A 20543-nucleotide genomic window follows, 5' to 3' on the forward strand; every position below is an offset into this window, starting at 1 on the left:
TGGACCAACCACAGCCCCCATTCCCCATCCCCCTCCACTGCTTGTGGGGAGGAGACAGATGAGCTAGAAGGGAAGCTGAGCCTTGGAAGAAGTAGGGGTGGGGGAGGTGGTTTTAGTTTTGTTTTTCTTTCTTCTTATCCTGCTTTGTTATTAATTGGCAATAAATTAAATTAATCTTCCCCAAGAGGAGTCTGCTTTGCCCGTGACAGTAATCAGTGAGTGATCTCCCCCTCCTTATTGTGACCCACAAGCTTTTCCATCTCATTTTCTTCCCCTGTCATGTTAAGAAGGGAGAGTGATAGAGTGACTTGGTGAGCACTTGGTGGCCAGCCAAGGTCAACCCAGCACACGAACAAATATGAAAGGAGCCCATCTAGGACCCAGTAGAATCAATTTGTCCAGGTTTACTTAGTTTTCCTTTTATTTTTTGTAACTGCTACATTCTAAAATACCGCATGCTCTTGAAATCTTTCCACTGCACTTATTTCTTCACAATTTATTTGTTAGAGTGAAAAGGATGTATGCCTGGATTACAGACTCTGCACAATAATTTTATGTCATTAAGTGTTTGATTAAACGTTTTGATAATAATGTGGTTATAAATGCAAGTGGTGGGTAGTGATTTGGTGGAGATTTACATTTGCTTTTGAAGAGTCTTTATGCTTAAGGAGTAGAATTTATAATGCCTTAGTCATTTAACAGTAAAATCATAGTTCACGAACTGCTTTTTTTTCCTTTCCTTTTTCTTTTTTTTGTTCTTTTTTGGTGGTGGTGGTGGATTTTTTTTGTTTCTACAGACCATCCACAAAATATTGCCTAAATTTGCTATTGTATGGCAATTCAGTATTCCCACTTCTGGCCCTAGAAGGTATTTGGAAGAAAAAAGGCATTTAAAAAAACCAAACCCAGGACTAAAACTAAATTAAACTGCAAAGAACTTTGACATTTTCTCAATACCTTTGAAGGACCATACTCTAGAAAATCAAAAATATTCTGAAGAGGTTCAGAACAAGTACAAGTCCTTCACAAAGTATTGTGAAATCTTGTAATTTAATTGCTTGACATGTTGTCCAAAATGCCTATGTTGAGAAGCAGTTTGACAATATGTGATTAGACTCACTTGGGATTTGTTCTGTATTCCACAGTTCCTCTGGAATGTATCCCTGGTTTTCGCTACCATGCCGTTGCTTGTTTTCCAAACCGCCATCTTTTTTCTTCTCAGCTGAAACTTTTCTAGAAACAAAAATGCCTGTCATTAGAACTTCATTATGGTATGAGAACTCTTGGGTAGCAAGCTACAGAGGAAAAATTATGTCTTACTTCTGAAAAAAATAGGTGCAAAATATATCTGGGTCTTCCAAGTAATTATCTAGTGCAAATCTTGTCTCATGTAAGTATTACCTGTGAAATTCTGTTTAGAAAGTTTCCATCAGCTACATTATCAGAAAGCAGGAAAATAAAATGATCAGTCTTCGAAGAGTGAAGACTCTGTTCCAGATCATAGGTTTTGTAGGAAATTAATTTTGGTCTCTAATTCTGAATTACAGGATATGTGGTGGCCCAATAAGGGAACACCAGCTAGGTCACTTACGGCAGCTCATAATTTTTGTGATTTGAGCCCACCCAATTGCAAAACCAAAGCGTGTTAGCTCACATCACCACAGTTAGTCCCCAGGTGATTCATCTGTACGCTCCAAAGTTAATCTTTCACTTTGAAATTTACTTTACAAGTGAGAGTAGCCACAGTGAAATTGATAGAACTTCCTCGGTTAAAGTTAACACATCTCTGAATTTGCAGAACAGTGACCTGCATAGCTGCACAGAGAGAAAAGACTGCCTTTGTACTCAAAACTCTTATGCTAGAAGAGATGTTACTATTCATCTGTTCATACCATGGACTCCTCTCTGGGATACTCCCAAATCCATCTTCACCTAGGTTTCTGGTGTGGCAAGAACAAATTGATGGCAGGACTATGACAACCCAGGGATTTGTAGGGGAAGGGGAAATATTCTAGGTTAGCAATATTTGTGGGAACTGCTGCATTTACTTTTTTATGTTTAGTAGGAATTACTTTGCAGGTCCCTAGAGCTTTGGATGAGCATTACTGATGCACACATAAATCTGACAAGCCAGCTATGACTATCTGGCTTTTTTAGAAAAGAAATGTGTTAGATACCACTAAGAAACCTGTCATGTTGCTAAAAGACAAGAGCAATTGTTTAGCAATACCACCTCCGCATGTTACATGATACTCTACTGTCTATTTTATCTGATTCTTAGATCTCAGCAAAGCCAGTGCAGCAGCCAAACTGATAGCAGCTACAAAAAAGTGTGGGAGGCACAGAAAGATAGCCAGCCAAGTTAAAAATAAATATGGGAAGTAAAACAATATATCTTTGGTCTCACTACTTCTTCACTACTACTACAAAGCAGCTTCCAAAATCTGGACAATCATCATTCTTTTTACTGCAGGTAGGTTCTCTCCAAGAAAAAAAATACCGAATCTACAAAATCTGTAAGTGATTGTAAATTATTCCTGTGATTTCAGTGTCATTGTTTACACATGCTAAAACTTTGCAGAACTGTCAGCACTGAGTTTCTAAGTCCAAGCTAAGCCACAGAGCCTGGACTCATCCCAGTGCTTAAGTATTTGCTTAAGCATTTGCTTAACTTTCAGAGTGTAAGCAATGTTTATGAAGTCTGTAGACAGCTCATGTTTACAGTTAATGGGAAAATAGGAGCTTTACTGTACTGAAATCTAAAAACATACATTCTGTCATGAAGATATAATTGTATTTGCTCCGACCAGATTCAAAGAAATAGGGAGAAGGTAATGTTATGCCCTATGATGGACCTGTTCAGCTTGTCTGAAAGAAAGCCCTGCGCAGACCCACACTAGCGAGGCAGGGTCCTGGGAAAGACATGAACCCGGCCGTACCAGTCCCCACTGCTGGGCAGATGGTTCCCTGCATGTTCAACTGATTTTGCCTTGACAAGGTTGAGCCTTGCAGAAGACTTTCGGCAGAACCAAGTCAGAATCCAAGCAAAAAAGCTTTGTAGCACTTTATTCACAGCAAAACTGATACACAAGTGGTACCTGCTTTTGGCCTCCCATTCCCTGCTTAGTTCTGCTCTAGTTATATAGCTGCACTTGATAAAATGATCAATTTAGCATCACAAACTAAGAAGTCATGCAGAAGTTTACTGGTATGGCATGGCATGGCATAATTAGCATCATTTCCTCAGGAGAACATAGCGTTTATCTAATTTCCTTATTTGTTGTATATCAATAAAATGCTGTATAAATGGAAATCCGTCAACAGGCCTGCACACAATTTCCCCACAAGAGGCCGTTAATGAAGTTATGTATTACTGAAGTGCGAGGCAAAGTGGTGTAACGTTTTGCAAACTCATTAAAAGATGGGGAGTTAAAAGCCCCACAAGCATAGGCAGTGTATCAATTTACAATGCTCCCTAGAAGCTTAGGAATAATAGCTCCAAATAACCCCACTGACGTGTCTGTTACAGCCGCACTGGTGCCGACAAATAGGATCTTAATGCTGATAACCATCAGCTCATGATTTCTAAGGTTTTTCCATCCCCGTGCAATGACGTACCAACAGCTTTGTACTCAAGTGTGTCCGATATTCAGCTGATGAAGCGTTGACGCTCATCACCGGGGCAGCTTTATCTATTCATTTAACTTCCACCAGTCGAACGCTAACGAACCTTAAAAGAGCCGGGGAGCGGGTCTGATTTGCCTGCCAATCTATCCCAATTAGCTGGCGGCAAGGCTTCTCTCCGGCAGGTCCGGGGACCCCCTGCGGCAGCCCCAGCAGAGCTGCTGGGCTCGCAGTGACCTCCTGTGGCGGCGCGGGCAAACGCCCGGCCCGCTGCAGGCAGCCAGCCGGGTGCCGGCGGGGCTCCTCCCTGCCTTCCGCGGGGCGCCGGGTGGTACAGCCAATTTTTAAGCCTTTCCTTTGCCCGTCAGCTTCAGTAGGAGTGCATTTTCCGTTTGCAGTCTCTGTGCCTGCTGAATCTGAGAGGCAGCGTTTGCAGGATTTTGATGCTTTTCACCCAGTTTACCGTGGGAACAGAGTTCACAACCCGCTGCGAGCTGCGGCCTTGCTTTTCGCCCCTAAGGTCAGTCCCCTTCCCTGCATACTGCCTCCCCTTCCCTGCATACTGCCTCCCCTTCCTGTGCTGTGCATGCAGAAATGGGCAAGGTCCCACCGCAGGGCAGCACCGGCACCCCCCGGGAGTGCTGGGGGCAGGAGCATGGAAACTGGCACGTCCCTCTCACCATCCTGCAGCAGCCTGAAAGAGTTCAGTTAAAACAAAAATTCTCCCACCTCATCCATTTTACCTTATTTCGTTTTGATATGTAGATCCTGGGGAAAAAAAAAAGAGAAATAATTTGTTTAAAACACAGGAAACTAAAATATGGCCTACTATAGAGCTCCTCTTAGAGCTACCACAGGGGCATCTCTCCTCCCTGTTTACAAAATTGTGCCATGTCCCTGTACAATGGCTTACACAGAAACTAGAAATTAGGCACACAGCACTGAAGGTATGCTTCAACAAAGAACCTCAGCATAGGAACTAAACATCATTGGAAGTTAATGTACTCCTGAAAAACACTACTCCCTTGTAGTTAATGTGAAGGCAAAACTAATGGGCCACTGATTACTTGGGAAACAATTTACAGGAGAAACAGCAAGATGAAAGAACGGACCATCTTAACCAGGTCACGGTTAAAAGCAGGATCTGTCTGCTCACACTTCTGCTTTCAGGTCTTTGCACTACACCAGAACTGACATAACAAGGAGATTTATATCCAACTTAAGATACTTTTTAATTTACAGACTAATTATGAAGGTCCACTTACCTTTCTTCTTTAGGCAGCAGCAACGTACGACAACTGCAATAATAATGATCAGAAGAATAATACCAACAAGTGAAAGCACGACTGCAAGTACAATAACCCATGTGCTTCTGCTGTCTCCACTGTAATCATTTTCTGTTAAATTAAATGGAGAAATATTGTACTGTCAGAGCCTCAGAACATCCTTCTCAGAATATTTATCTTTTCTGTGAGAAGCTATTAACTGCTTGTTGATTATTTAACAAGGAGTCTGTGTTTTCCAAATGATGGACTCTGTATTTATGGATGGTGCCCAAGAATTTAAAATGTTTCCAAATGAAAATTCTTTATTGCAATTGTAACTTTTCTCACAGCTACTTCTCTTCTGAAAAAACACAGGGTTGCAATCTTCCAACCTAAACTTTATTTTGTAGATATGCTGGGCCTCCCAAGCAACCTTTGGAGATGTTTGGATTGGGGAGAGCAGTTAAGATTCAATTTAGATGTCTATACTGCAGATATTAAGTGTCTTGCCTAGCTGCTCTTGTCAGTGGAGAGAAAATCGTATTTAGGGTTACAATTCATTTCGCCAAATGTGTATATGTCCCTTTGAGTAAGATGAACAGCTCTGAAGAAGTGTCCATTTCCCCCCACAGATCACAGAGATAGTATTAGGTGACTAGTACAGATGGAGATCTCTAGCCTGTAAATATGATTTTCTGATGAATCTCATCTTGGGATTTCTCTCACTGATTTCAGCAGGTGTTTGGTTTTGGGACATACTTGGTAGGGCATCTGTTATCCCCTTACTAAAACAGCAAAACCTGTAACGAGTAGCACCGTTTGGGCATATGCAGCTACTAACCCATTTTCACTACTGGCATTCTCACATTAACTTATGCCTTTGTCTTTGCTGTAATCTACAGAGTTAAATGAGGTGATTTCAAGATAATTCACTATCTTGCAAATCGGTTGCTATGACCAAACAGTTTTCCTACAGAGCTTCCATGCGCACAGAATTTTAAGAACACCCTATATTTCTCATGCAGCTGGATGCACAAGGAAGATGTCAGTTCTGATTGTCACATCATCCTGCTCTTTGGTTTTGACCAAACATTTCAGAAGCATCTCTAATTTGGCTACCCTTTGAAAAGCAGCCCCAAAATCATTTTGGCAGATGTTTAGAAACAAACTTTCAATCCAAATTACAGGTGTGAAACACATCCAAACTTGACAAAACCCATTCTGTTGCACTGGGTTTATGATTGTCATTTCCTCATTAGAGGTTCCAGTTAACAACCACATGGCCACATTTAGCTGACAGCCTCTGGAAAATGTAGGTGACTGGTAGCTGCGCAGTGTCAGGGCTATGCTCCTGATGTGTGAACCAGAGTATCTGCTGGTTTACATATGCCAGAGAATAAAGAAGTAAATCCTTTCTATCTACAAATTTGCCTGGGCTTATGTTTGGGGTTTGGAGGTTTCAGACTGCAAAGATACAGGACCAGGGCCTCCCACAAAGCTTGAACCTTTGTTAGGAGTCTGCATTCTCCAAAGCTCAGGTCATTATGATTAAGCAATTTGTTCGTCTTCTCTAATCCTAATGCTCAATCAGTGTGTTTTGAATTTCTTATGACTATTAGAGAAAACAAGCACTCAGTAACCTGCAAACTAGTAGTTAATTCCACAGGCTGTAATCAGTTGTGATTACAATTGATGATAAACTTGTTCATAATATTTTTTATCAACAAATATCTATATTTTATCATATTTTGTTCCATAAAGCTTGCCACAGGGATTTCAAGATGCCTAAAATATGAAAGATGGCTATTTAGCTATAGGGGAAAGCCTAACCCTACTGTTAATGGAGGAGCTAAACACACCTGCACTGGCCCATACCTCCAGGCTGGCTGCCACACCAAGGTATTTCGCTCCCTGTCAGGTTCAGGTTACATGCCAAAAGAGGATCTACGGAGCTGAAGTGAGAAGGACAGGATACAACACAAACACTCCCGGCACTTCAGCATTGCAGTTTCTCCCCAGTTTTGGAGGATCCAGAAAGAAAGCAGAGCTAGGACCAGCAGGTATGAATGCAGGAGCTGCCAGCTCAACACACAAGTAGACGTGCAAGAAAGGGGCACTAAGGCATGAGGGCGTTAAACCCCTTTTAACTCCGTTAGTAAATCCACACCAAGTTACATGAGGTGCTTAGTGTGGACAAAGCCACTTCCTCATTATATAGGGCCCGCCTCTTGCTGCCATCCCGACTTCTGGCTCCTCCCAAAGCTGCCAAAAATTGATTTGGGCAAAGTATCTGCAGGAAAGGGGATTTACCCTGGCACATGGTGGTGACCAAGGAGAAATGAGAGACAGGAAAAAGCTGCACATCGCTTCTTGGACACTTTGGAGCTTTCTGGCTAACTTAAAAAGCAAAGGAAGATCAGGCTCATGGCACATTCCCTATCTTCATCTTCTGCAGGTCAAAGGCTACACGATGTCAACACTGAAGCCACAGAGCTTGGGCCCAGCTAAGGGACTCTGCCACAGACCCCATTTCCCAATAACAGCTCTATGAATGCATCTGCTGGGATAATTCCATAGGAGTTTCCAAATCTCAGGCTCAGCCAAACACCACTGTGAGATAGGTACCTCTGGAGGAAGTGTGACTGACATAAAAATGCATCACCTTGTATGGAAAGGTCTGAGATTAAGACTGATCTAGAGGTGCGGGAAGGTAGGGCATTCGTTGACCAGGAGATGGCTCGCTGAAGAGGGCTCAGTTTTTTGTTGCAGTTCTTGTGAATGGACAGGTATTGCTTGTGAGGAACATGGAGGAATGCAATTCCTCAAGCTTTTAACTGAAGGCTGAAATTGATATTACAGTAGTTTTGGGAAGGATTCCTTAGATGTTTGAAGCTAGTTGTATTCGTTCCTGACAACAGCTAGCTAAGGCTGAATCTGTGTATGAAAATTCAGACAAGCTCTGAGATTTCAAGTGTGGAATATATATTATATCTCTTCCTCTGTCATAAATGCCATGTCTCTATTTCATTCTAATAATTTAAAGACTTCTTATTCTCATATCCTGACAAATTTTTAGTGTCTGCTGCTGCACAATGATTTTTCCAAAGAGAAATGAATGACGGTCCTATGCAATCACTAATTATACACTAATTGTGCTTCACGACATCTGTTTTTCTCCTCTTCTGATTTACAATGAGTAGCTATGGAAACTGAGGGTCGATACCTCAGTACTTCACAAATGAGTAGGCAGGGGAATTTATTAATTTCCTCAGGATAGTTCTATTTTGCTTAGTCAGTAATTAGGAGCAATCTGACTACAAAAAAGTCATATTAAGAATGGTGAAATGACCTTTTTCAACTGCATTACAAAGCAAGTACTTCTGAAAAAGGTTTGTTAGTAGTGACTCATACTTAAAATAAAAGGCACAGTTACTCAACCTCCTCAGTTGTTTATATGTCAAAACTTCTATACCAAACCCCTCATCAATCCACTATAAGAACGTCTTTGTACGTGCTGTGTTCACCCATTACAGAAGAAGAATCAGTTCATCAAGAGAAGCTGTCAGCATGATTATAGGAGTTCACAATGCTCACCACATCATGAAAAGAAAGGTAGATTTGAGGCCCTACTCTGTACAGAAGACAGCTTGGGATGCATAGATCCACTGCAAAAAAACTCCATATAACATATGCATTTCCCATACCACAGGATAAGGCTAATAAAAGGGATGTCACTGTAGGGTGGTCTATGTCACCATAGGTGGCAGTGTACCTATATCCAGCAACCTCAGCTCCCTGCCACGCGTTTAGTGCTTCAAGTTTAGTTTGCCTTGAGACTCCTCTACCTTACAGTTCAGACCAGTCCCAACAGAGAAATTGTCTGGTATTGTCTCCCCTGTCTGCATTAAACACTGCTAACCCACAGGGAGATAACTTCCTCTTGCTTGCTCTTACTGTGTTATGGTTTGGAAACATTTTTCAGAGGATTCTGTTAGATTATGAGGCAGACCTGTAGTGATAGTCCCACTTGTTTTGTTCCACGCTGGCAGCACAGATCAGATAAAATCACCCTTCTCCTGATAAACCTCCTAATACTGTGAATGCGTTAAATTGTGGAATTTATTTTCATGGGATGTCAGTGAGGCCAAAGGTTAGCAGCACTACAAAAAATGCTGACAAGATTAGTGAAAATATTTAGGGTTATCAAAGGTCTGACTTTCTTGAGAGATTTGCTCAACATCCATGCTCGGATTAAAATGACCTTGAATTTCCTTAAATAAAAAGCAATAAAAAGCAGCCAAATGCCCTATCCAAAGAATCCCACATATGTTGCTGCAGGACAAATTTTACCTTCCTCTAAGATGTGAAAGAGACCATACCAGACCATACCAGACCATACACAGTTTCTCTTGATGACCTGATTCTTGCTCTGTAATGGGTGAATACACCACGTACAAAGACATTCTTATAGTGGATTGATAATAAGTATATGGTATAGAAGTTCCTACATATAAATGCTACCATCTGCAATTAGGTGCCAGCCTCAGTGAAGCCCTGGGGATGTTACCACCATATTACAACAGCTTCGTCACATCTGATCACAGCTCATATGGAGAACTTTCTCTTCACATCTGAAGTGCTAGTACAGAATCTGTTCTGGGTTGTGTGTGGAAACTGAGAGTAAAATCCAGGGGTTTTTTCCAAGTCAGTGGCAAAACCGGTATTGAATATTATGGAGAACAATTTCACCTGAGGGTTTGGCTTTGAGTAAACAAGGTCTAAAAAATTATGTTCATATGACAGGCATGGCCTAATCAAAGATATTTGACATTTAAATTCATTAGATGTTTACTTGGTCAAGGAGCAAAGGCCGGTTTTCTTAGGAGTGAATCCATAGTAGAAGTCAGTGGCAGGTGTACTGCTTCATTTGTCTTGCTCAGTCTTAAGCTGGACTTTGTGGTTCATTAGACTTGTACCAGTCCTCTCACAGATGTGAATCTAACCCTACCTATGTATCAGGTTGTGACTATTGGGTCTTAATTCTATCACCTTTGCACATCTCATAGTATTACATTTGCAAATAAAAGGCTTTTCAAAATAAAACAAAGCAAAACAAAACAAAAAGCACAGCTCTGAGAAAATAATATAGGCAAAGTACAACAAATGTTCACTTACCTTTAGTAGAGTTGACAAAAATAACAGTTAAAGTTGCATTCTGAGGGTTAGGGAGTGCTTCTATGTCAGCTAAACAAGTCAAAATTTCAGTGTCCGTCGGAGTCAAAGTTAGAATGCTGAGGGCATTGTGGAGGTCATTAGATCCTTGACTTTGCTGGATAACATACCTTGACTTATCAATGAAAGTGTCATTTGTCATCCAGGTAATGTCTGGAGCTGGAGCCCATCCTAAGGCTTCACAAACAATTTCAACTGTTTTGTTCTCTTTTACTGTTAAGGTGCTATTTTTGATGAATAAAGATCCATTAACTGTAGGAGGGAAAAGATGTTTTGTTCCTTCAGAATATTTGTCTGCATTGCTTTCCTACTGGTAGTTTTAAATCTTATCTTGCTATCCAATATTAGCTGTGCCTTGAGATATGAATTTAAAACCAATCATTATTAACACAGGTATACCATATGCATGATATAAACATGCAGATATTGCAACTTCATGGACACATTGTCTAGTATGTCTAAAGCACAAGTCTCGGCTTTTAGTACCTTTCCAATAAAAAGCAGGAAATTATACTTTTTAGCCATCCTGATGTATTTCCAGCTGAAGGACAACATAATGAAATAACAGTGTTTCTCTCTAAATTTTAAGTACGCTTGGGTTTTATCAGGAAAGGTTTTACGGGTGATGAGATGTTCTCATTGCATGAAGCATCTCTTTGACAAATGCATAGTGTCTGGTGGTTAGAGCCTGCATTATTGGCTGCACTCTATCACTACTGATGCTTCAGAGAGGATGAAGAGGACTCGTACGCAGGGGCTTGATACACAGGAACTTTTTGTTCCTTGGAAATGGTAGCTTGCAGCAGCAATCATATGAAGAGTATTGCCTTGTGTCTCAGGGGCTTTACTTCTACACGCCATTAAATCAAACTCAAATAAGCTGGATACAGACTGATTCCTGAGTCAGAAATCAGGAGGGAGATCTGCCCTAAAGACAGCAGAGGGTTCCTGTGCAAAGATGTGTGTACGGGGTAATCCATGCTGTTTCTAGCCAAAAGATCATTTTTGACGACTGCTGGTGGGCCTGATAGAGCCTTCAGGCACTTTAATACAATCCAATAAAGAATAAGAGATGTAACAGGGAAAAACAAGGGCAGTTCAAACCTTTGTTAATGGCACTCTGAATGTGACTCTGAAACCTGCTTTAACAGTAAAATTAAGACAAGGAGGACAGGAGGCAAAGGATGGTAAATCAGAGCGTGTACTCCTTCACAGGGATGATTTGGGCAATCCATCAGAGAATTCCTTTAAGTGCAGTATAATAAAATAGCTTTGTATTGATGGCTATACACACCTTGAACAGAAAGAAATGCAAAGCTGCTCTCACTAGGTTGCTGGGTGCTGCATTCAATTTTTCCAGAGTCATTCAGCTGTGTGTTGTGGATGATCAGCTCTGAGGTAAACCCATTACTACTGGTATAATTTCGAGAGGTGAAGCGGTCTGATGTTTCAACAGGTCCTTGAGAATTGATGACAGTGAGGACAGGATTTCCATTGGACAGCCAAATGAGAATTACCCATCCTACCGACACAGTGCAATTAAAGCGGGCTTCTGAACCAGCAAGGACTGTTGCATTAGTAGGGCCATTTATAATAGAGTAACAAAAGCCAAGACCTGGAAGGAAGAAAAAAACACAGTCTGTAAATACGTATACAACACCACCACCAAAGGCCTTTGACTTAATTTTTACTGCCAACAATTTAAGGCTAAAAAGCCAGGCACCCTGGTTCAAATAGTAGTATTCACTAGGAGCACTGGCGTATTAAGCACTTGGTTGTCTATCACAAAAGGCTGTTGATTCAGCTGAGCTGGCACTTCACCTCTGACAGTGATCAGTACCTGATACTTTCAGGAAAAGATTATTGCCTCATTTTCTATAATGCCTGCCAGTGAGTAGTTAAAAGATACGTATACTGAATTGAAATTGCAACTGAGTAGTGTTAATCCCACAGCAGTAAAGAGTGGTGAAATGCTACATTGTTGTAATGGATCCCCAAGTCAATCATTACAAACCCAAGAAGCACGGGTTTATATAGATCAATGTAGTCTTTCAGGTCCATCTTAGATTAAATGGTTTTCTTTAAAGACATGTTTGATTTTTGGTCTCTCCTCATCCCACTCCAAAATAATCTAACTTTCTCTTTTCAGAGATTCACTAAAAAGCTGACTTACCATTTTGCTGAAAGAAAAAAGTTCCACTTTTAAATAGGAAAATACATGAGTTCTCTAGACTTTAAATAAATAATGGAGTATGTAACTGGTCCCTTTTCCATACCTCAGATTGCCACTGATTTTTTGCAGCCCCAGCATATATCCTTCCATCCTCTTTCCCCTGTACATCTGCCTCTTCCCTTATTTCTCATGCATGTATCACATACATCCTTCCCTACCTTCTCAGGCTTTCTAAGTTATCCAGAGCTGCTGTAATTCATGAGTTTTTCTCCTTAAAAGGTAGTATGAATTTTGGCTACGATTTTTCAGAACTGAAAGTTCATTTCTAACGAAGGCATTCTGTTTTCCTTTCCTCCTCAATAGACCCAGGGCCTCCCGTCGCCCTCAGAGGAATGCATGTGCAGCTGTTGCCCAGGCAGATGGTGGAACCCCTGTGTGTGGGAAAGCAGAAGCACTTGCTTCTACCAAGCAGAAAGTGAAGGAAGGATGAAGGCAGAGACCTTTTTTTCAAAGCAGCAGCTGTGACTTCAGTCCCTGAAATAGCTAGGGGAAATGGGTGCTATTTTGAAGGTGGGCAAATCTTAAAGTATTTCTCAGAGACAGAACATCATATACCCTAGTCTTCATGAGGGACAAAACTTCAAACTGTAAGAACAACCCAGATTATTTGGTTGATGTCTTAGGGAACAGCACTTGAGAGAGCAGTGTTGTGTGAAATTAGGAACCTGCTTCTCTGGGTCTTTGATCTTTGTGAATCCCTTTGGATTTTGGCTCAGTTCCCCAGAGCATGCTATGTCTACATGCAGTAGAGCAAAGCCAGAGGTACTATCTATGCCTTTCAAGGAGTAGCTGACCAAATGGCCATAGAGTAATTCAGGTTGGAAGTGACCTCTGGAGGTCTCCAATCCAGCCCCCCTGATAAAGCAGCATCAGTTCTGAGGCTGGACCTGGTTGCTCACGGCTTTATCCAGTCAGCGCTTGAAAACCTCCAAGGATGGAGATTGTGCAGCTCCTCTGGGCAACCTGTTCCACTGCCTGACTGTCCTCATGGGGAAAAAGCTTTTCCTTTTTTCCACTCTGAACCTCTTTTGTTTCAACATATGCCTGCTGTCTCTTGTCCTCTTGCCATTCACCACTGTGAAGAGCCTGGCTCCATTTTCTTGACAACCTCCTTGCAGGTACTGGCACAGTGCCATTAGAGACCCCAACACCATCTCTTCTTCAGGCTGGACAAGGCCTGCTCCATCAGCTGCTCCTCACAGGGCAAGTGCTCCAGCCCATTACCACCTTGGTGGCCCTCTACCCACTCCAGTTTATCAATGTCTTTCCTGTATCGGGGAGCCCAAAATGGTAGGCTCTCATAAGCCAGTCACTTTACTAGGTCACTGCCACCCACAGCCCTGCTGGTTGCAGGTGGAGTGGAGGGAGAGGACTGCCATTGCAGGCTCTGCTGTCACCGAGGTGCATCTCAGGGGACTGCCCATGCTCTGCACACTTCCCACTGGGGACAGCTCTTTCTCATCCCACACAGCTGCTATTTTCTCTTCACCTGCCTCTAAGCTCGGGTCTGCTCCCTTTTGGCCTAGTGCTTACCTGCAACTCACTGTGACAGAGTTGCTCTTTGATGGGGGCATTGAAAGATTTCAGTGGCAAGGGACCTCAGGAAATCTCTAGCCCAACTCTCTTCTCACAGTTAGGCCATTTGCACAGCGCCTTGTCAAGTCAAATTTTTAATATCGCCAAGGATGGAGATTTTGCAAGCTCTCTGCAGACCAAGCAGTCCTGCCAGTGAGATCTACCTCACCAGTGAGTTCTTCACCACTTACATGCTGAGGAAGCACCAGGACTGCCAGTGCTACCCCTAATGATTCAGACTGTAGTCTGCATAATTACAGCAATTAGATACTACAGTCCATAGCAGTCTAATTAAAATCCCATGTCTGCAAGTTTGGCCTGAGCATAAGTGTTCAATTATTTTCCAGGAGAAAGAAAGTCTGAAATGGCCATTACTCCCTTGCTAAGAGTATTCAGGACAATGAATTGATTTTTAAAGGTTTCATTCAACCCAGGTTTTGTACATTGTAGGTAGTTTATTCATTAATGGATTAATTATAAATTATTGAAAAATTCATTTTTCATTCAGTCAATAGCTGACATGAGTAGGAGAGAATATGCTGTATTGTTTCACACAAAAGAGATGTTTTATAGTTGTATAAATGGAACCAGAGCCCAGTCTCAGTTACAACATTGCAACCAGAGCTTCAGTGAATGCACCCAGGGCATAGGGTCTGTAATCTCATTGCTCCAATGGCAACATCATTTTCTAATTCCCAGCTCACATTTAATCCAAGGCAGTGTGTATCTGACCAGGTTTGTGCCAAGAATTTTTCTTTAATATAAATAGCACCTCTCTTTCCTCCCACCCGCCGCATGTATTTACAGACAAGAGCCTTTTCATTCTTTGTTTTGCAGGATTATACAAACCTAGCTCTCCCTGGTTCTTTGTGTGATTGACTCTGAGTTCTCTCATGTTTACAAAAACCTTTACAAAAATTTTCCACTTTCCTGGGTTATGTTACCTCTGCCATGCACCTCATTCTCCAAAGTATATCTGTGTGTGACCAATAAAACATTAAATGAAAAGTAAACTTCACTTCCACTGATAGCTAATAAAGCCAGATAAGATACAGTAAAACATATTTCTGTTCAACTTAAATGGCTTATTTTTTCCAGTAGCATTTATTCAAAGGTCTCTTCAGACTTGTAAAGGTGAACTGAAATGCCTTGAAACATGAAACAACTTGAAGACGAACTCAGCAATCCAATCTATGTGCATACCTTAATAAGCTGCTTTATAAACAGTTAACCCAACAAAATGCCTAAAAGCCATTTCCTCTCTTCTATTTGTCACTTTCTGAGTGTTAGGGATTGGCCACATGTCTGTGGATGGCATCATTTACAGTGCATTTTAGTGAGACCATTTGTCACGTAATATGGCCCTCTTCCCTGATATTCAATACCCAGTTGTCATGATTTCTATTCATACCGTATATTACCATGGTTGAGACACTGTCCTAAGCTCAAATGTGGTTTTGATTTATCTATTTTTTTCTTGACTTATATTGTAGCCAGCCTTTACAACACTATTCCCTATACATTTACAGTCTGTAACATGTTCATGTGCTGAGTTTTTTGATTTTTACACTTTGTTTGAAATCTTTTTGACTGGTTGAAGTGGACATAAACAGCTACCATGATGCTAGACACAGCCATGAACAAAATTTATTAGAGTTAACACCAAAATGCATTTAGTTGCTCATGAAACGGGAGCTGCAGTACATATCCACACTGCTCCTCTTAGTGCAAACTGATTTCTGTGCATTTGTAATTTATTTCTCTGCCTGTGCAAACACTTCACTTTCTTAAGGAGCCATGATTTGCCATGGCTCTGAATAAATGATGTGACTTTCAGTAGACTGCTAGCTGTTAATTAATCATTCGCTATGAGATCATGTCTGTGAGTTCCATTATAGTCTTGAAATTTATCCCTAAACATGAATAATCAGTGATCATGGGCTCTAAAAATATATGGCTAATATTGCTTTTGTTTTCTTCAAACAGTCAGGACAGTATAGGCATGTAGGTGTGAGATATTCCTTCATTTATCTAATATAATAACTTTTTATCAGTCCATAGGTATGGTAAGATCTGCATCTTCTTCCACCAACCATATCTGCTGGAGCAATAGATGGTCTTTCACTGACTTCTGTGAGCTAGGGAACAGGTGCATAAGCCCTGTATGGGGATCCTATGGGTGCCAGGAGGACTGAGGAGTGGGACATAGCTCAAGCTTGCCTCCATTTAGATTTCAGTAAAGCCCCAGCACAACCAAAAAAGGAGTTTCAGGAGCCTCTCCACCTGCTGCGAAAACATTTTTGGTGGTTTTAACTTTGCTTCTTTATCTTTTTGCTTTTATTTTTTATTCTGCAATAGCACATGGAGTTCTGAACCAACAATGCGTTCCATTGTCCAACCCATGTACAAACACTGATAAAGGAACTCATGTAAGGTCAAAGAGGACATTCATGACAGAAATGGGATCTCGACCCAGTTACCAGTGCTTTAAGCCAGTGCTGTAAGTCCTTTTGCTGGGCCTTGCTTCTTGCACTAAGGAGAAAATTTTAGTGCTAGTTTCATTTACATACCACTTTTGCAGATGGTAGCTTTTAGCCAAATTAAAGCCTCAGGCTAGATTGTCATTGCACTTTACAGGAATTACGTGTTTGGCTCTTAACAGCTGGTTTAACATCTGCTTCCCCACACACAACCAATGAGAAATCCCACCCAGGCAAATATCATCTTTGCAATAGGGAAATGTTAGGCTGTCTTCATGATATTGCATTACCGCTTGATTTTTGAAGATCAAAGCTGAGTTAGGACACCTTCTTTGAGGCACATCACTAAATGTTTATAAAGCAGTTACCAGTGGCAAAAGTTTGCTTAAACTGGTAAGTATTTATGGTATTTCAGTTGCTCAGTCCTTCCCAACAGCATGTAGAATATATACCAACTCCTTTATGAGCTGTTTATTCCCTCCTCTGTCACACAAATTCACTGTCACATCACTGGGGTTTTGAAGAAATAAAAATGCAACTCATTCCCTGGATGATGCCTGCACTGGGGGAACATCATTTGTCAAAGAACTGCCCTTGCCCATCGTCACCAATGTTTTTTCTTCCCTGCTTGAACTAACTCTAAAGGACCACTTTTTCATGCTGAAGGTTTCAGCAACAAGGGCATCGAGAGGTGGCTGCCTTCTCTTCCTTCCCCCCTCTCCTCTGCTGACTCTGTTTTTCTGCTTTTTACAAGTGACCTATTCGGACGCAGTGCAGGATGGACCTAACCTTTTGCCATAATGATTCCTTTTTTTTCAGTCTCATTAGCATATTTCAAAATAATCTCCCCCTCTTTACCCCTATTGCCCTTCCATAAACCCTGCCTTTTATCCTCCAGTTTTTGTGTCTAGTCTCTGTCTTCTTCCCTTCCTTCTCTGCTACTTCTGTTTGGATTTCTACATTGTTTTCCTTCCAGTCTGTTTTAAAATCCTTTTTCTTTTCACTCTTTCTTCAGTCTTTTGCTCACCCCACCTTGTCTTCTGCCTTCCCTGCCTCATCGCTGGCCCACTGCTCCAGCAACAGCTCTCCAATAAATTGTTTTGGATTTGGCAAGGTTTTTCTTCAGTACATCTCAAGTTTATTTCAAAAACCAACAACCCTGAAGCTGAGCTTTTTGAAAATCAAAATTTCCACCCACCTGCATATAAACCTCTCCACAGCCCCCAAGTGTGTCTTTCTAACTCTTCTCTTACTTGCCATTTGACAGCTGTCTGTTGCAGCCCCTCCTGGCTCTGCTGCTGGACTACTCCTCCTCTCCTCTGCACTGTCTCTTGCCTCTAGTGGTGAGGGTACCCAGGCTGGGAGCACCGCAGCAGCAGCACCACCAATATCCACGCAGCAGGCTGGGACACTGCACTGCATGTCGGCCCTGTGGTGGGCAATACTACTGCTGCCAAAGGGCATGCTGTTCCCATCCATGGGGATACTCAAACTGGCTGTGCCACGCAGCCATCTTGGCAGCCCAGCCACACCACCCAGCCTTGTGACTCCTGATATCCTAAGAGCAGCAATACTTCTTCCAAGAGCAACACTTGACTCTCCACAATACACTTTTTCTCTCTGCTTCAGTGTGTGCTCCCATGGCTGCCCTGCGCAGTGTGGGCAACGCCTGCTACCCCAGTACAGCTTGCAGGCAAGGCAATAAAACACCCATTGCAGGGGTGCTTGACTAAAAGCATTAGTGAAGGATAATAGAAATCCTCTAAAACACATACCACTCTGCTCTGGATGCTTAAGAAGACAGTGCAAGAAACAGAACAAATAAAAATTGAGTCTTCCTTGTTATAACTTCTCAGTGTCCAAAAATAAGAGACCTAGGGACTTCCTGAGCCAATGATTGCATCTGCACCTAAGGATCTACCCACGATGATATTTGTTTCTAGCTTTTTTCAGCCTATTTATAATTTGGTATCTCCCATATCCAATCACCATCAGCTTTACTAGTTAATTACATACTGTGAGGAAAAGTACATTCTTTGGTTTGCCTTAAACCTTCTTTCTGATAGTTTTACTGGCTGCCACTAGTTAATTTCTCTTATGAAAAACTTGTGAATAACCGTTTCACCATTCACCTCCATATAATAAATCTTTACTATTTCTTCCTTTTCACAAGCAGAAAAACATCTTGGTCTAATGAAGGCCTCCTCATACCTTTGATCACCTCTGTCACACTTTATACCTTTCTCATATCTAATATGTCCTTTTTGAAATGGAAAGGCTAACAAAACATCCAGTATGCAAGATACTAGCTTTCTGCAGATTTATATAATGCCAGGTTTCATTGTATTTCCCTCGCTGAAGACACTAAGTGGCGAAATTTTCTCTCTTTTTCAGCAATTTACTCTCTTTCCAAGACATCTATTATTTTCCCCCCACGAGACGTCTTCAGTTAAGTGATGCTTTGCATTGAATGTTTTCTGCTCCTTTATTACTTACTCACTTGGCATCGTGACATTTTCTGGCAAATCTTCCTAGTCTCTTTTTGGATTTGGCTGCCCTAAGTAATTCTGCACCACCTGCAAAGTCTGCCACCTCACAGTTCACTCCTCTTCACTAGGTTGTTTAAGAGCTTGTTGAATACCACACATCCCTGTGCAACTCCACTGGGAACACGACTCTGCTCAGAAAACTCAATGTTTATTCCTGCATTGTGTTTCCTTTCACCAAGTATTAAGCCATGAAAATACCTTCCCTCTTATCCCACTGCAGCTCCCTCCTTTCAGAGCCTGTTAAAACCCCAGCTAGACTATTAAAAAAAAAAAAAAAATAATCAGCCTTGTCTCCATTACCCAACTAGTTACTTTATATGCACATTTTCTTTAAAGCTCTGCCACCAGGATGCCTTTTATCTGAATTCACTTTGAAACTCAGGCATGTGAAATGTAAATTGGAGGCAAACTAGCAAAATTATAATTTGCACATATTTCTGGAAGCAAAATCATCTGCTGATATTGAGTTCTCTACAGATGCCCCCTCAAAAGCAGGATAGGAGGAACAGACAGGAGGAAGATGAGCACAAGGAGAGGGAGGAATAAGTGGCACATCCCTGCTCACTGGAAGTGAGAAAGAGCAGCCTCCCCATCTCCTCCCCACCCCATCGACTGCTCACTCCTGCATACCGAAGCCCACTCTAAGCCATCAGATCATTCAGGCTTGAAATGCAAACTTAACCATTTCAAACAGTTTAAATAATCCCCCTCTGGCACTGACTGTTTAATCTGATATCGCCAGTAACTGCCATTTACACGGCCTTAAAATTAGTTCACACATTTTGTCCACAGTGACTCATTTCATGGGTTATGAATGTGTCCTACCTGATAGCGAGGCAGTTAAGATGAAAGGAAGTAAAATGCATTTCTGGAACCTCTCCATTGGAGCATTCTCTCCTGGTCCCTAAGGCAGAAAGCCACCAGTGGTCACCGCATACTTGAGAAGAAGCTGAAGAACAGAACTTATCGCAAAACTCAGTAATGCACTGCTGCTTTGCATCCTGTGACAAAATGTAACTTTATGTGACCTGCGTTACCAACAAGGGGAGAAGATCAAATGAGGGATGGTTTGGAAGGCGAACAGTATCTTTTCTCAAAACAACTGTTTCAAAAGAAATAGAGGTGCTCCATCACTTGCTGTCATGCAGGGCAACTGCACCAGGTGCCAACCGCTCCCCTGGGGTCAGAGGGGCACAGAACTCTGTACGGAGGGGTTGTTACACTGATGCCTCCTGTGTCAGGCAGCCTTCAGGACAGGAAGCGGGAATGTATCTCAAGGCACCGCTACAGCCAAAAAGTTTGTTTCGATGTTTTTCTGTGTGCTTTACTCCAAAACTAGGATTCCTATTCATACATTTCCAGGAAAAGCCTGGCACCATCATTGCTGTAGCAGTCCCATCAGGTCCTCGCCCTAGGCTTTCCATCCCACCCCACTTGGGGCAAGGATGAGAAACACCAAATCTCCTCCCAGCTCCCCAAACTGAGTGCGCAGAAGGGCTGCTAGTGCAAAGAGGGTCCCTAGGATTATTTCTCTGAACTTGAGAGTGCCTCGTACACCCCAAAATAATACATCACCAGCTCTCCA

At 41.8% G+C, this 20543-nt stretch overlaps 1 protein-coding gene across 1 annotated transcript in view; it reads right to left on the reverse strand.

Annotated features, from left to right (window-relative positions):
- IGSF5 (immunoglobulin superfamily member 5) overlaps positions 1-19841 on the reverse strand; it is a 30089-nt gene extending 10248 nt beyond the window's left edge. Inside the window, exons 1-6 of the mRNA XM_059826260.1 lie at positions 19784-19841; positions 11416-11736; positions 10065-10373; positions 4890-5021; positions 4368-4392; positions 1121-1233 (exon numbers count right to left, since the gene is read on the reverse strand). Coding sequence (XP_059682243.1) covers positions 1121-1233; positions 4368-4392; positions 4890-5021; positions 10065-10373; positions 11416-11736; positions 19784-19841 — 958 coding nt within the window. The remainder of the gene's footprint in view (positions 1-1120; positions 1234-4367; positions 4393-4889; positions 5022-10064; positions 10374-11415; positions 11737-19783) is intronic.
- Positions 19842-20543: the final 702 nt, after the last annotated feature.

Source organism: Gavia stellata, chromosome 1 (assembly GCF_030936135.1).
Source record: "Gavia stellata isolate bGavSte3 chromosome 1, bGavSte3.hap2, whole genome shotgun sequence".
Lineage (NCBI taxonomy): Eukaryota > Metazoa > Chordata > Aves > Gaviiformes > Gaviidae > Gavia > Gavia stellata.